This window comes from Fukomys damarensis, unplaced genomic scaffold (genome assembly GCF_012274545.1).
Source record: "Fukomys damarensis isolate Sample0158 unplaced genomic scaffold, DMR_v1.0_HiC HiC_scaffold_5, whole genome shotgun sequence".
In the NCBI taxonomy this organism is placed as follows: domain Eukaryota; kingdom Metazoa; phylum Chordata; class Mammalia; order Rodentia; family Bathyergidae; genus Fukomys; species Fukomys damarensis.
The window spans coordinates 31,040,203-31,056,470 of NW_022900917.1; the positions used below are offsets into that span (position 1 = coordinate 31,040,203).

General features: G+C 38.5%; 1 protein-coding gene across 1 annotated transcript in view; it reads right to left on the reverse strand.

Annotated features, from left to right (window-relative positions):
• The window catches only part of Chmp4c (charged multivesicular body protein 4C), a 32,374-nt gene extending 16,112 nt beyond the window's left edge, over positions 1-16,262 (reverse strand). The window contains exon 1 of the mRNA XM_010641617.3: positions 15,931-16,262. Within this exon, the coding sequence (XP_010639919.1) occupies positions 15,931-16,120 (190 nt within the window). The 5' untranslated portion in view covers positions 16,121-16,262. The remainder of the gene's footprint in view (positions 1-15,930) is intronic.
• Between the last annotated feature and the right edge of the window lie 6 nt (positions 16,263-16,268).

The window sequence follows — 16,268 nt, forward strand, 5'->3', positions numbered from 1 at the left end:
TCAGTGGTAAAACTGAATATGATAGCTCTTCTTATACTCATGAATTAAAAACAGGCTGTGAAGGGTAAGCTCGGATATGAGACTTCTTAAGAGACAGGTGTCATATACAATTGGTTATGTCATGTTTGGCTTTTAGCTAGGAGACCTATAATCATGTTTTATTGAAGGAACCTCAGTGTGCCTCTGTTCTTACTCATTTTAATCACCTCGCTAAGCATTACCTTCCATTTGTGCCACATGGTTTTAGTTCTCAAAAACACAATCTGAATAAGCATTATCATAAGCATCTCCTACATTACAAGTTTCTGCCCAAAGTCACAGATCATAATGAAACAGATGGGGAAATATTAGAAAATTTTAATAGCCATTTCACCAGGGATGTTCCATAATGAATTTCTCTAGGCATGCTGACTTTTTAAAAAGATTCTTTATTCATTCATTTCAGTCACTTAATAAGTATGTACTGAAGATCTACCATTTTTCTGGCACTGTGTAAGGCACTGAAGGGAAAAAGAAATAAGGCAACAATCTCAGAATGGCAATATATGAAGTAGGGGATTCACTTATATATCACTCAACAACCATTTAGTAAGCACTGTACCCAGACATACCAAATGCACAAGTTACAACCTGCACCTCAAGTACTACAGAAGATATTGAGAACAGTAAAGAGCATACAAATGGTATAATGAATACACAGATAAATTTATAAGTTCTCTCTGAAGGGTAAGGCTTCCCAGAAGAGGCGATACAGATGAAGGCTGGTGATTGTCTATACATATAAGCAACACAGGGACCAACAAAAAACATGACCTCTCCCCTACTACAAATCTCATACCAATGTGAACTTGCTGGCTGAGATATATTAGAAACCAAGAGCTATAAACCTCAGAAATAGAGCAAATCACACTCACTTGCCACACCAGCTGGATCTTATATACAACCTCCATACTTTCAGAGGTCTCACCAGTATTAAATGTCATAAGGAGAATAAATAGTGAGCTAATGGAAGATTAGAACACAACGATATGTGGGATCCTATCATGTCAATGTCAAGACATGAGAAAACAGTAAAAGGAAATGAGATAAGAGGAAGTAAATAAGAGGAATAGGAAACAGCATATAGATGTGGAATATAAGCAAGCCAGTAACTTTGGACCAAATTTTGTGTTTAAAAATATGGTGCTTGGGCCGGGGATTTAGCTCAGCGGTTCAGTGGCCCGCTTCGCAAGCGCAAGGACCCAAGTTCAATCCCCAGTACCAAAAAAAAAAAAAATGGTGCTTGATCAATGTTACAAAATGTACAAGAAAAGAAAGACCAACTCTCTCTTCTCCAGGGAGATACCAAAAGACAAAGAAAAACATTTTCCAATGGAAATGATGCTCTTGTTCTTGTTCTAAAAACCTCACAGTGGCTTCTGAAGATGAGGATGTTCTTGCCTCCAGGGTATTGTTCAAGAGAATATTAGAGGAGGTAAATCTGAGAAAGGACATTCATGATCAAATAGTGCTATCAACCTTGAGTTTTCCCAAAAGGAAGAAATGTTAGCATAAATGACTTATTTTAAATAGCCACTGAAATTCTCATCCTTTATAATTAATTGCTTCAGAGGTCAACTTGCCAGGTAAGTGGAAATAATCTGTTACTGGAAAAAAATACCAACACATTAATAAAAATTTACTTGATATTCTTTGTAAAAAAGAAAAACTCAATTAATTATTTGGTATCAGGCAGAATACATAACTGATTGCATGAATGATTTTTTATTGCTATTAGTTTATTCATAACCTCATAATTCCTAAGCTTTGTGGGCCTGTTATTATTTATGAATATGAAACCAGAAAATATTAACAGAAAAACAAAGAAATGGCTTATTATATACTTAATTTTACAAGGCAGAATGTACTTGTGAATATAATTTATTCTACATTTTATATAAATATTATTTTTTAAATAGTATATACATATTTAATATGGTTCTATTTTACACATTTAAAAAATCCCTTGTTCCCATGTAACAAATATATTCTGTAGTATTATGTCTGTGAGATGCAGGTGTGTCACCACCTTTAATTTAGGTACCAACAAACTACATACAATCCCTTTCAGCTTTCACTCTCCATGATTCTATGACCATTCCTTTGAGAACTTATAGTCCACAAATTTTGCAATGACTCAAGATGACTGAATATCTGAAGTTCCTCTGGAAAAAATTCCCCCTTGAAATTGATAATACAAAGCTGAGGTGTAGCTCAATAGTACAGTATTTGCTTGGGTTCAAGCCCCAGCATCACAAAACAAAACAAAAAAGCAGAAATTGATGACATACTACACAACTCTTTAATTTTTCAAGAAGACAAGCAACACCCAACAAATTAAGAAAGCTTGCTTCAGTAAAATTTTTGAACTGTTTACAAAACGGTAAGAAAAGGCTTTTTATGCTTTATTTGAAACATGCACAAGTAGTTCGACATAATAAGGTTTTTTCTTTTTGCTGAAGTTAATACAATAGAACTTTTGAGTTAGGATAATATATCTGTTCAAATTCCAACTTATATTTACTTTCATTTATATGTATTCAGTATATGGAAGGAAACAGTAATGTAAATAGCAAGGCCTGTTGGCAATGTTACTCCTACAGCAAATAATACATACCCTTTAAAACTGTATATAGCACATGACCCTATGGGAATGATCCACTAGGAATTATTTAAATAGATAATGAAATGTTCAAAGTGCTTGTCAAAATTTAGTTGCATAATTTTGTTTCTCTAAATTTTTCTTTAATGAATTGGAAACTATTTCATCTAAGCTAGATGGTTGGCTTTAAATTTTAATTTTTAAATCAAGAGTTTAACTTAAGACAGTTCCTATGGTTAAATGATAATGCCAGCACAACATACCAGAATTTATGGTACCAGAACAATGAAAGCAGTCCCAAGAGGGAAATTGATAGCTGTGAATGCCAGCATCAGAGAAACAGAGAGAGCCCAAATAAATAACCCAATGATGTATCTCAAGGTCCTAGAGAAATAAGAACAATCTAAACCCAGAGATAGTACAAGGAAAAATATTATAAAGATCAGAGCAGAAATCAATGAAATGGAAACTAAAAAAGTAGTACAAAGAATCAGTGAATCAGAGGTGGCTCTTAGAAAGAATAAACACAATAGACAAACCCTTAGCCAATCTTACAAGAAGGAGGAGGAGTAGGAGGGCGGGGAGAGAAGGAAACAAAGAAAAGACACAAATCAATGCAATTAGAAATTTAAGAAATACAATGGACACTGCTAAAATCCAGATTATTAGCAACTACTTCACAAACCTGTATGATGATAAACTGGAAAACTCAGAAGAAATGGAGAGATTCCTAGACACACATGAATTACCAAAACTGAACCAGGAAGATTTAAAACTCCTGAATAATTCAATAACAAACATTGAAGTTAAAGTAGTAATAAAAAACCCATGAACTAAGAAAAGTGCAAGACCTGATGGATTCGGTGCCAAATTCTACAAGATCTAATGCTAATATGCCTCAAATTCTTTAATGAAATTAAAGGAGTTGGAGTACTCTCAAAGTCATTCCTGGAAGCTAGCATTTCCCTGATTCCAAAACCAGATGAGGATCCAACCAAGAAAGAGAACTACAGGCAATCTCTGTAATGAACGTAGACGCAAAAATCCTCAACAAGATACTGGCAAACAGAATGCAACAAATCATCAAAAAGACCATACAATGTGACCAAGTTGATTTCATCCCAGGGATGTAAGGATGATTCAAAATAGGCAAATAATTAGAAGTACTCCATCAAAACTGTTCAATACCACTGGTCATTTGTGAAATGCAAATTAAAACAACACTGAGATTCCATCTCACTTTGGAAAGAATGGCTGCTATCAAGAAATTAGCCAATAACAAATGCTGGAAGGGCTGTAGGGAAAAAAGAACTCTTCTCTACTGGTGGGAGTACTGACTGGTGCAACCACTGTGGAAATCAGTTGTGGAATTTCTCCAAAAAATTAAAACTAGAGGTTCCACTTGACACAAGTATACCTCTTCTTGGTATCTCCCCAAAAGAATTAAAGCATCATACCACAGCAATATATGCACACCCATGTTTATAGCAGCTCAGTTTGTAATAGCTAAATCTTGGAAACAGCCCAAATGCCCATCAACTGAGAGTGGATAAAGAAGATGTGGTTTATTCAATTGAGTACTACTCTGCAATAAAGAAAGATGAGCTTCAGATTTTTATAGCTAAATGGATGGATCTTGAACCGTACTCTTAAGTGAAATGAATTGGACACACGTGTTTAAATACCACACTATTTCTCTAGTGTTTGAAACCAAAAGTGGAAATAAGGACTGAAATGTACAATGGATTTTGGGAAATGGGAAGAACATGTTCAAATGGGAAGGGGAACAGGGAGGAAGGCCAGGTAAAGGAAGGAAGGGACAAGAAGAAAAGTGAAAATAGAAGGAAAAATGGAAACAAAGCTTTTGTACATAGGGAGGGGAGGAGGCCTGAGGGGAGAATGGGATAAAATAAAATTTATTAATAAATAAATTAAATTAAACAACAGTACTTTTTAAAAAGTACTTCATCACATAAATTGAAGCAAGGCCAAAAATCACATGATCATCTCAATCAACACAGAAAAACCATCTGACAAAGCCAACATCTATTCATAATTAAAACCCTGAAAAAATATTTATATAAAGACCTTATCTCAATCTGAGAAAAGCCATGTATAACAAACCACCATCAGATGAAGTGGGGAAAAACAAATCTTGCCCTCTAAAATTGAGAACCAGACAAGGATTCCACTGTCAACACTCCTGTTTAACACAGTCCTCAAAACATTAACGAGAATCATCTAGCAAGAGAAAGAAATAAAAGGGTTATGTACAGGAAAGGAAGCAGTCAAAGTATCATTATTTGCAGAAGATATGATCCTCTACTTACAAGACAAAAAAATTCCACCAAAAGACTCCTATAAATAATAACCAAACTTAGCGAGGTAACAGGATGCAAAATCAACACACAAAAATCAATGATGTTCCTGTACATTAATAACTCTGGGAATAACACTATTCCCAGAAGCATCAAGAAAAATTAAATAGTTGTAACCTACCAATGAAATAAAAGACCTCTAAAGCGACATAAGGGAACACCAGAAAATGGAAAGACATTTCATGTTCCTGTATAGGCACAACAAATATAATCAAAGTGGCTATACTATCAAAACTGATATGTAGACCTAACACAATCCCAATCAAAATAGCAACAGCATTCCTCACAGATGTAGAGAGAACAATCCAAAAATTCACTCAGAATCAGAATTAAAAAAGCAATTCTGGGTATCAATAGCAAAGCAGAAGGTATCACAATCCCAGACGTGAAGTTATATTACAAAGCTACAGGAATTAAAAAAAAAAAAAAGTATACTACTGACACAAAAAGAGAAATGTGAACCAAGGGAACAGAATACAGGATGCAGAACAACCTCAGGCACATTCAACTTTTTTATCTTAGATAAAGGGCCCAAAAGCATATATTGAAGGAAAGATAGCTTCTTCAATAAATGGTGCTATGAAAATTGGATATCCATGTACAAAAAATTGATTCTAGACAATATACCTCACCATGTACTAAACTAAAATCAACATGGATCAAACATGTAAATATTAAAATGGAAACAATCCACTGAAAGATAAAAATAAAAATCTTGAGGACATAGGCATAGGCAAAGACATTCTGAACAGAAACACAATGGCACAAGAAATAATAATGAGCATCAACAAATGGGATCATATCAAATTAAAAAGCATCTGCACACCAAAAGAAACAACCAACAGTGAAGAGACAAACTACAGGATGGGAAAAGATTTTTGCAACCTATTCTTCAGAGGACTGACATCTAGAATATAAAAAGAACTCAAAAAAATTAGATTCTCCCCAAATAAAAGACCCAATCAAAAAAATAGGCAACTGAAACAAATAGACACTTCTCAGAAGAAGAAATATAGATGGTCAATAAATAAAAGATAAAATGTTCAACATCGCTGGCCATTCAAGAAATGCAAATTAAAACAAGGTACCATCTTACTCCAAAAAGAATAGGTGCCATCAAGAAATCAACCAATAACAAACGCTAGCAAAGTTGTAGAGAAAAAGGAACCCTCCTACATTGTTGGTGGAAATATAAACTAGTACAACCACTATGGAAATCAGTATGGAGATTCCTCAAAATATTAAAAATAGAAATTCCATTTGACCCAGCTATTCCTCTTCTACATGTCTTCCCAAAAGAGTTAAAGACATCATATTACAACAACACATCATACTCACATTTACAGCAGCACAATTCATAATAGGTACATCTTAGAAACAGCATGTATGCCCAACAACAGGTGAAGAGTAAAGCAGGTGGTATTCATATACAATGGAGTACTACTCTTTCATAAAGACGGATGAACCTGAGGTGTTGTAGGTATATGGGTGCCCCTCAAGACCATAATGTTATGTGAAATAAATCAGACACACAAGTTTAATATCACATGCTTTCTCTTATATAAGAAACTCAAAATATAAATAGAGGAAAATAAAAGACATAATAGGAAATATCTTTTTCAAATGAGAAACCCCTTTTCAAGTAGGAAGGGTAACAAGAGATGGGGAAGGTGGAAAGAAGGAAGGGAAATAGGGTTTCAAAATAAAAAAGAAAGAACAGAAGCAAAATGGAAATAGAGCTTTTACAAATAAAAAAGGGAACAAGAGTTGGAGGGAGCAGGGAGGGAAGGAAAAGGAAGGAGACAAAAAAGAATTAAGATATGTTATATACAAATTCTCCATGAGAGATGTAACCATCATGCACTGCAAATATGTACTAATAAAAAATAATTTCAAAAAGGCCTTGTCATTTAAAGAGATAGTTGAAAGTATCCGGAGAAAAACTAAAAAATATTACAGTGAACTTAATAATACTGTTAAATCATATTTTTGGCTATGTGATGGTTATGAAAAATACTCTTGAAAATATTTTAATTCATTACAATTTTGTTCTCATATTAAATATTTACTTTCATGTCTTAAAAAAATTCAACTTTCAATGCAAGATTCTTAACTCTTCACAGAGAACCATCTCCTTTTCCTTGCCTGGAATTTTAAAATCCCACTCTAGCCTACTCGCTCTTTCGCGTGTGTTTTCTTGTGTAGGTAGTGATTACCATGCTGGTATTTTAAATTTCTAAATTACTAGACTGAGGAAGAGAGGGTGGAGTGAGTCATGGTAGAAGGGATTTCTCCCTTCCTAAAGAGCTCATCCTCCATCTGCTCCTTAGAAGACCTACAAGTTAGAATGCTGGAGTAAGGGCTTATGGTGGCTGAAAGAGTCATTGGTCCAAGTTTAGGAGCTGCTACTACTTTTATTCATGACCATACAAGCTTTAGAATTGATCCTAAATATTTCCAAGCAATTCCCTTTGCACCAGTTGCTTGAGGAAAGAATAAAAAATCTCTGGCATCAGAAAGTCAACTATTCAGAAAATGCCTTACCACATTATACTCAAGCCAGACTCTTGCTGTTTTGTTTTTGCTCCTGAAAACCTTTAAACCAATCATGTGTTTGTTAGAACCTCTACCAAATGAAACAGAGGAGACATTAGAATTATCAGTTTGTACTAAAATCACTGAAATGGTGAAATTTAGTAAGCCAGAAAATTGAGAATATAGTTTTAGAAAACAAATCTTCAATATTATATTTTAAGTGTCTATGGTAACTTTGCCCCTCAAAAATATATTAGATTCACATGCAATTAAGTATATTAACAAAAAAGATCATTATGTCTATTCCAAACTTGACCTCCAAAGCAAAATATTAAAAATTTTAAGAACTAAGTATTAGATACTTTGCTTTATATCTCGATATAGTATCATATATTTTTATTATCCATTATCTTAAAATTGTCTGAAATAAAGTAAGAAACACACTAACAACACTATACTTGCAAGAAAGTTCAGAGTATCTTCTGCCATAATTTCTCAGAATTATGTATATAAATCCTGAGTTCAGTCTAATCACAGTGCTAGTAGAAAATTTTCTATCTTACTGTCTCTCAATAAACTACTAAGCAGTGTAGGTCAAAGAAAAATTTATTATTTTATTAATGTAGATGTTTCCAAAAATGCGGTGATTTCTACTCCTGTAGAATTTAAATGAATGGCAATGATAATATATGTCTAATACTACTCCAAATTCCTGAAGGTTAAAAAGAAAGCAGATGTAGTGGTATGCAACATAAGAAACGATCCAATTACTCTCTTAGATGTAGTCAGAACTGTCAAACTGTCAAAAGCCATGCCATACATACTTGAATGATACCAGAGCAGAAATACTCTGCACTCTCCTTTTTGAGAAGTTAGAAAAAAAGGCAATGATTAGAAGCCACCATCATTTCACAAAAATGAAAAATACCAAACTAATCTCATAGATATATTTTCTTAGGATGCTAACTCAAGGGAAACTCATAGACTACCCACTGTCCTTCTAGTCTAATGCACAACAAAACTCTCTGGAAAGCTTTGAGGACTATGATCCTGAAACCTATCCCTGATTCCTTGAAACAAAATTCCCTAATGTGACATTTTAAAATGCTCTCTAGTGAACTGATGAGACTAGCACACCATCAGTTCACAGCATTTGTGAACCCCGGGCATGTGAAGCTAACTTGGAATTAGGAATATTATCCACAGAGTATTTGGGGCATGATGAGAAAAAGTTGGAGAAACAAGATAACACGGGTTAAAAATGTGGGTCAGGTGTATTCACTGTTAGAGAAATAACAGAGGTTACTGAGTGCTGATCTGTCAAAATGACAGTCATGCCCTGGGAGAATCTAAGATGACAGGTTGTTGGTCACCCAGAGGCTGTCTTGGAATGAAGTTTCTAGTGTCAGCCATAAGGGCCTGTCCCTGCTTCTGTCATACTCAGAACTTTAACAAAGATTTCTACAGCAACTAAAAAGGCTGATTGTAGCTGATTCAACTAAAAGAAATAGTTCCTATAAAACACAATAAATTGGGGATTTAAAAATCTTAATTCTAAGACAAAAATAAAATGATGCTTAGTAGAAATAAATGTATAATGCTGGATCCAAGCTTAACATGTTGATTTCAGTAAGAGGGCAGGGTGTTAATTTGGCTGGGAGTTTTAACTCTCTCCTAATCCGGTGAAGAAAACGTAAGTGATATAGACATGTGAAAAATCACATGCACACTGGTGCTGTATGAACAGAGCAAGGGCAGTAACAAACACAGGCCACTCTGCTGGCCAACAGCTACGTGTGTGACAACAGTGTAATTCTGTACAGGATTCTTGCAGGGATCAGAGGGGAGAGGAGGTGGTGGAAAGTCAGAAGTTTTAAATAATAGGTTAACTGAATGAGGACCCCAGGGCCAGGGCAGATGCGTCAGGCCACTCTACTAGAAGATGTGTACCAAGTGGGGTGTCTGAAGGAAGGGAGGGATGCTGAGGTGGAGGTTGTACAGAGGATCATTTTTCCAGTGATTATTAATTATTAATTCTCCAGTTATAAAATCTGTTGGAATTTTTATTGTTATTGTTGTTTTTGTTTCCAGGTGTATGGCTCACTCGTGTAATCCCAGCGCTCAGGAGGCTGAGGCAGGGGAACCTCCGTGATTTGAAGGCCAGCATGGATTACACAGTAAGTTCAAGGCCAGCCTGAACTACACAGTGAGACCCTGTTTAAAATAAAATAAAATTTGGTTTCTTTTTCTCCTTTCCAAGTGCAAGAATACTGACTGTCATACAAAATAACCATAACTAAAGGGAGACCAAACTATATATGATGAATCCTGGGTAAGTCTGAAAGCCCTTCGTAACCTGTGTGAGGAACACAAGATCCATAAGAACTCCCTGGAAAAAAATGACTTCAGGCTAATGAGGACGTGTCATAGCTCCTGACATGTACCTAAAGGAGCAAACAGATAGGAAGATAGGTCGATGTTTCTCGTTCAAGTATCTGACCTCAGATGGAGACGGGAAGAAACAACAGAAAAGGCAAGGGAAGAAAACAAAGCAGAGATCAGTCCCTTCCAGTTCAACAGTGCACTGAATAATATATCCCAGGCTCTCAAGTGTCACAGGGATCAGAATCAATGAGCTATTTGTTCAAAGTTCAGAGTTCTGGAATTACTCTCAACCTGCTGCCTTCAGGTATCCAGTGGGTAGCTGTGAATGTACATTTTAGTAAGCATCCAGAGGGAATTCTAATGTGGGTGATCTGAGACCCACATTCTGAGATACTGTGAGGAGGGAGGGGACTTCCATCGGGTCCTGCAGCCTGTGGCCTGCTCCGGTTACCTGAGCCACATTGGTCGTTGCTGGCTTGGTGTTCAAGAAGCTGACCCTCTTCACCGAAGTGCCTCTACTGCCCATCATCTGGCAATGGAAGAATTCAGCTCTGTGCAACTACAGTAAAGACCACAATCTAGAGTCCACCGAGGCTCTTTGCACTGAGATTGATCTGAAAGCAAACCCACTCTTCACAGTTCATACCCCAGACTTCAAAGCAAGATGGCTTACTTAAGTAGAAGGTGCTCTCTTTGGAGTCCCACTTCCCCCAAGAGCCAGAAAGGAAAAGACCTCACACCAGATTTTCACGGGAATCTGGGAATCTAGTTGTCATACTGAGGAGAGCTCTTGAGCAAATCCTCTTTCTCTCTGTCTCAGACTCTTCCCTCTCTCAGCCCAAATGTCCTACAGGTATCCCAGGCTGGAGCCACCCCCTCTCACATAATTACATGTTTGCACTTCCTGCTCCACCCCCCGACAAAGTAAGAAACAGGGCCTGGATTAGGGTGAGGGGAGAAAGAGGTATGTAGGGCATGAAGCCTAATGTTCTAGGCAGCTCATCTGCCCCACTGTGGACCTAGTCCCAGGAACAAACTTTAACACAGGAAGGGGTCTCCCCAGGGGGTGTAAAAGGGCAGGCTGGGGAAAGGGTGATTTGGAGACCTAATTGCTAGGCCCAAACATGTGAAAGGCTTCATAGGGAAGCTAGAATAGATTTATTCAGTGCTATTCCAGAAAACCAAAATGGGGCCAATAACTAGGCCGATTTCAACTTTGAAAGAATACAATTTTTATATAACAAGGGCTGGTATTTATTTTGGTGTTTTGTTTGTTTTTTGTTTTTGTTTTTCTTTTTTTGAGACAGGGTCTCACTATGTAGTGAGACTGCCCTGGAACTCACTACGTAGCCCAGGCTGGTCTTGAACTCACAGCAATCCTCCTGCCTCAGCCTGACAAGTGCTGGGATTACAGGCGTGCGCCACCACGCCCAGCTCGGTATTTATAGAACAGTATACTAAGTGCTTCACATGATAATATCACTCATCCTCACAACTCTGAGGCACTCAAGTGTATCCCTGCCACTGAACAGAGGAGGAAACTGAGAATTAGACAGGACACTGACTGGTGTAAGGTCACAGAGCTGCTTATGTGACAGGCAAGGTTAGAAATCAAACTGATTTGAATCCCAGGTTCTTAACTACAACACCAAGTTAATTTGGAGCTAATTATTTTGAAAAATGTATTAGGATATTATATGTGAGCAAAATCCCTATGGTCATCTATCAGGAGATTCTAAAAAGAGACCTCAGAAAGGAACTAAAACAGTGACCTTTAAGGCGTGATGCTGAATCAAAGTGGCAGGAGAGATTGGCAAAGAGCTAGAAATAGTGAACTCTTCAGCTACTGAGGCCAACAGCCTGGCGCACTAAGAGCTCAGGTCTGCTCGGCCCAACCCAGCAAAACATACAAATATTTGTGATCCATGCGTGCAGTGATAAGAAAGGGCCAGGAAGCACTGGAGAGTGAGAGACTTGGTTTTTCTACCTTATTAGCATTACTACAGATTGGAGTGTGCTATCAGAGCTCACGGACAAGGCCGAATCTGCCGAAGACACTTTCCAGAAACGGGGAGACCAAGCCCATTTCAAGCAGTGTTAGCAGATTCTACAGGGATGGTCCCAGAAGTGCAGGTGATTTTAATGATCAGCCAGGACTGCAAACTGTTCTAGGTGACAGTGCTCAGAAAAAGAAAAAATAATGTAAGTGATGTACAATAAGTTTGCTTTTACACAAATCAGACCACTAGCTATAAAATAAGAGTGATATCATTGAAACCTGGATAAATTTTTTAAATCTCTGGCCTCCCACAGTTCTTAACTATATTATAAACAGTGCTCCAACTCTACTATTTTTAGGTCAAAAGGGCCTTGGATAGCCTATCATGGCTGTTGCAAAGATTGTGCACACTTAGTTTCTCTTTGGTAGATGATGATGGTAACCACCAAAGAAGTCTGAAGCTGGGGAAGTGTAGAACATCTGTAGTCCCAGCACTGTAGGGGGCTGAGGCAGGAGGATTGCAAGTTTAAGTACAGCCTGAGTACCTTAGCAACTTAGTGAGACCACGTACTAAACTAAAACAAGAAAAGAAGCCTATAGACGTAGCTTAGTGTGAAGGTACTATGTTCTATCCTCAGTAGCACCAAAAAAAAAAAAGTTAAAGATGTGAAGAATTAGCGACTTCTACAGTACTTGCTACAAATCATAATGCAATCAAGTCTCAGACTAAATTTTGCATATGCATTAATAAATAAACACTAGCAAGTGGGGAAAACCGTCAACCTGTTTCATGAGATCAGTAATTTCCAACTCTATGTCTTTCCAGGTGTTCCAATAGACCTTGCTTGAAAGGCTCAGGGAGGCAGACAGTGACACTCCCAGGTATGTGCTGTGGTCCATATGAGGAACGCTTGATCAGAAATCCATTGAATTGATGACCAGACACAGCACCTCTTTTAGATCAAGCCCCACGTACCATCCTAATGGCAAGTTAGTTATATATCTACTGTATTCTTGTCACCTGTTCATACATGGGGAAAGGGGATCTCTGAACTATTAAGCCATTCAAGTATTAAGAGTACTTATAATTTCACCAGAGATTGCTTACTATGCTAATTTAGAAGCATATGTATTATGTTACTGTTTGTAATGTAAACCATAGCCATTCTCGCAATGGCCTTGTGCAGGGGGAGTGGCTTAGCACTGAGTATAGTGGGCTCTATCTTACTTTGTGTGTGAAAATACTCTCGGTGACTAAGTATAGGAACTGTGCATATGAAGTTACCTGGTTTATCTGGAAGAGACTGATATTGACAGTGCTTCTAATGCACAAAGCTATGACTCCATTCTTTCCACAATTTATATTACAGACAACCTCGAGCTACCCAGCTTCTGCTTACTTACTCCCAGGGCCATGACAGCACGCCTTCTGGGCTGACATCAGTGAAACTCCCAAGCATAAATGGCAAAGAATGAGTGAATTTTCTATGACCAATTGGTTATTTGTTCTTGATGCTTACACCTACAACATCCCTGATTTAAGGAAGGTAAATTGATTACTTAGCATCATCTTCAAATTTTTTGTCTTTATTTATAAATCCAGCTTATAGTAAACTTTAGGACACTGCCAATAAAATAATATTTCTGAAAAAAATTAATAAAACTCATAGTATTTTGAGGTTTTTTTTTTTTTTCTGAGACAAAGTCTCAGTGCATAGTGCAAGCTGGCCTTAATATCACTACATAGCCCATACTGGGCTCAAACTCACAGCCATTCTCCTGCCTCATCCTCCTGAGTACTACAATTATAGGTATATGCCACCATGCCCAGCCTTAAAGCCCATAGTATTCATAAATTATTCTATGAAAGCAAACCTACATTTTTACCAGTTCCCAGAAGAAGATTTTCAAGTTTCCAGGTTTTTTAAGCCTATAGTCAACATGTAAAGTAAGATAACGAGAAAACACGATGAATGTTTAAACTTTTTTTTAATGTTACAGTAAAAGGCACATTGCCATTAAACACCACCCCGTCCCTCACCCCCACACTCACGCAAAGAGATTTCCCCTACCTTCTAATGCACTTATTCCACAGTTCTGGTTACTTTCTAGAGCAGTTCTGTGAATCCTTCTTTGTGAATATCTTTAGCTGTGCCATCGGGGCTGCCTGAATGTCCTGAGCCAAATCAAAATGTTTACCTTTCATGGTCATTTTGACTTTGGGTAAGAGCCAAAAGTGCACACAGTGCCTGCTCCAGTGCAGGAGAACACACCGTCATGTTTTCGTAAGCCTCCCTTTCCATTAGATGACACTCAATATCTACTTCCTCCGTGGTTTCGATCACACCTCCTAAAGACACTCATGGAAGAGGGCGTCCCAAAATGCTTCAGAAAGTTGCAAGAATAATGGGACAACTCTGTTGGAAGTGAGGAGTATTGGGGTAGGATGAACATTCACCGTATATGTCGATCACAGCTTACATAAACAGATTCAAAGAGATGGCCAGGTGGGGAAACGCCTGGACAGACGCTAGGCAAACGTCACAATACACTCACACTGAAGGCCACGGGTGGAGTCACAGCGTGACCAATGACATTTTATCCAGCCATAGTGGTATGCTCTCCGTTCAGAAACTGCCATTTAATAACTTATGTAAAGGTGCAAATTTCCAATGATGAATGTCACTACATTGTATCCCTTAAATGTACCAATAAAATTAATTTTTAAAATAACTTCCCAAAATATTTTCTGAGATAAAGTAAAAACAGAAGCCATGACTTAGCTCTAAAACTGGCTACTGTACAGCCAAAAGCGACATGCAAGAGGAAGGAAAGGAAAACTCCACCTTGTCTTTGGTAGAAGAGGCAGGACTTTCAAGGTTAACTCCACGAGACATTATCCCCTTCCTATCTTAAACAACAGCAGCATCGTTTAAGGTGAGCTAACCCTTCTCCGAGGCCTCAAGACTAAGGAAGCCTGACTAGAGAGAGCGTGCATTCAGGCTTTTGTGGGACGCAGAGTCTTATACTGCTCTCTGCTTCTGGGTGTGCCATCGACCCAGTATGATAAGAACAAATCACTTCATCTTGTTGCTGGGCTTTATATGAGCCATGGGTGCCATTCAAATCCGTTCCCTAGAATGCTCAAGTATACTGAAGAAACCAATTAACTCTGGCCAAGAACAAAACGGTCAAGGTGCAAGGAGTGCACCGGGATCGTTACTGATTCAAAGTCCGATGTGTGCTAAAAGCCCGTGATAGGAAATTTAATATTTAATTCCCTGATTTTTTTTTTTTTAAGATCTCAACTGCACAACAGATAACTAAAGTTTTCAACAGCGGAACAGCAAAGTAAACCAGAACATCCTATAACCTGCTTCACTGGAGATTTCCATGTAAGTTAAAATGTGTGACTTCTATTCAAACATACAGCAGAAAAATTAGATGTTTCGTACTGTAGTCAGTGGAGCTGGATATGGAGAAGCAAAACAGGAGCAAAATGGAAAAGGGGAGCAAGAAAACTCAGAAACCCAGAGAAGTAACATTTTAAGGAAACACTTTTAAAACTCAAAGTTTACAGACAGCAATGAGGAAGATACCACATTTAAAAAGTAATTTTACACAAAGAAACATCATACAGAATAATACATGAGCCAGATACAAGAGGAAAAAGAATCAGTAGTACTGATCTTGTCTATTTAAATTTTTTATCTGGGGTTCATCATGGAATTTTTTTATGAATTTTGAACCTCAAATACTACATTAAAATATCGCTTGAGATTTCTAGACCCCTTTACATTTCGCAGACCCGGTAGGTGCCTCTCTCCCCCTACCCCAGCCCCTGGGACCCGGGGTTCAGTACCAGGTCCTAGAAAGGCCGCAGGGCCCAGCGGGCCGCCGCGGGGATCCCGAGCGCCTTGGGCCGGGTGGTCCCCAAGGCAGGGCAGGCCGAGGGCCGAGCGCCCCTCCTGACTGCGGGAGCCCCAGCCTACCTCGCTTGTTCTGCGTGCCGTGCTTCTTGGCCAGGGCGAGCTCCCTCTGGATCCGGGTCTCCAGGTACTCCTGTTTCTTGCCCAGCATCTCCTCGGTCTCCCGAAGTCGGGCCAGGGCCTCCTGAGGGCTGGGAGCAGCTCGGCCCTTGGAGGAGCGGCCCCCATTGAAGAACTTGCCCAACTTGCTCATGGCTGTGGAGTTGGGAGCCAGCGGCCCGGGGCTGGGCGCCTGTGCCAGGGGCCAGGTGAGCAGGACTGTCCACGCGGGGTCCCACACCGAGGAGCCGGCGCTCCTGGGAATCAACAAGTCTTCGGGGCAGGTGACACACACCCCTGGG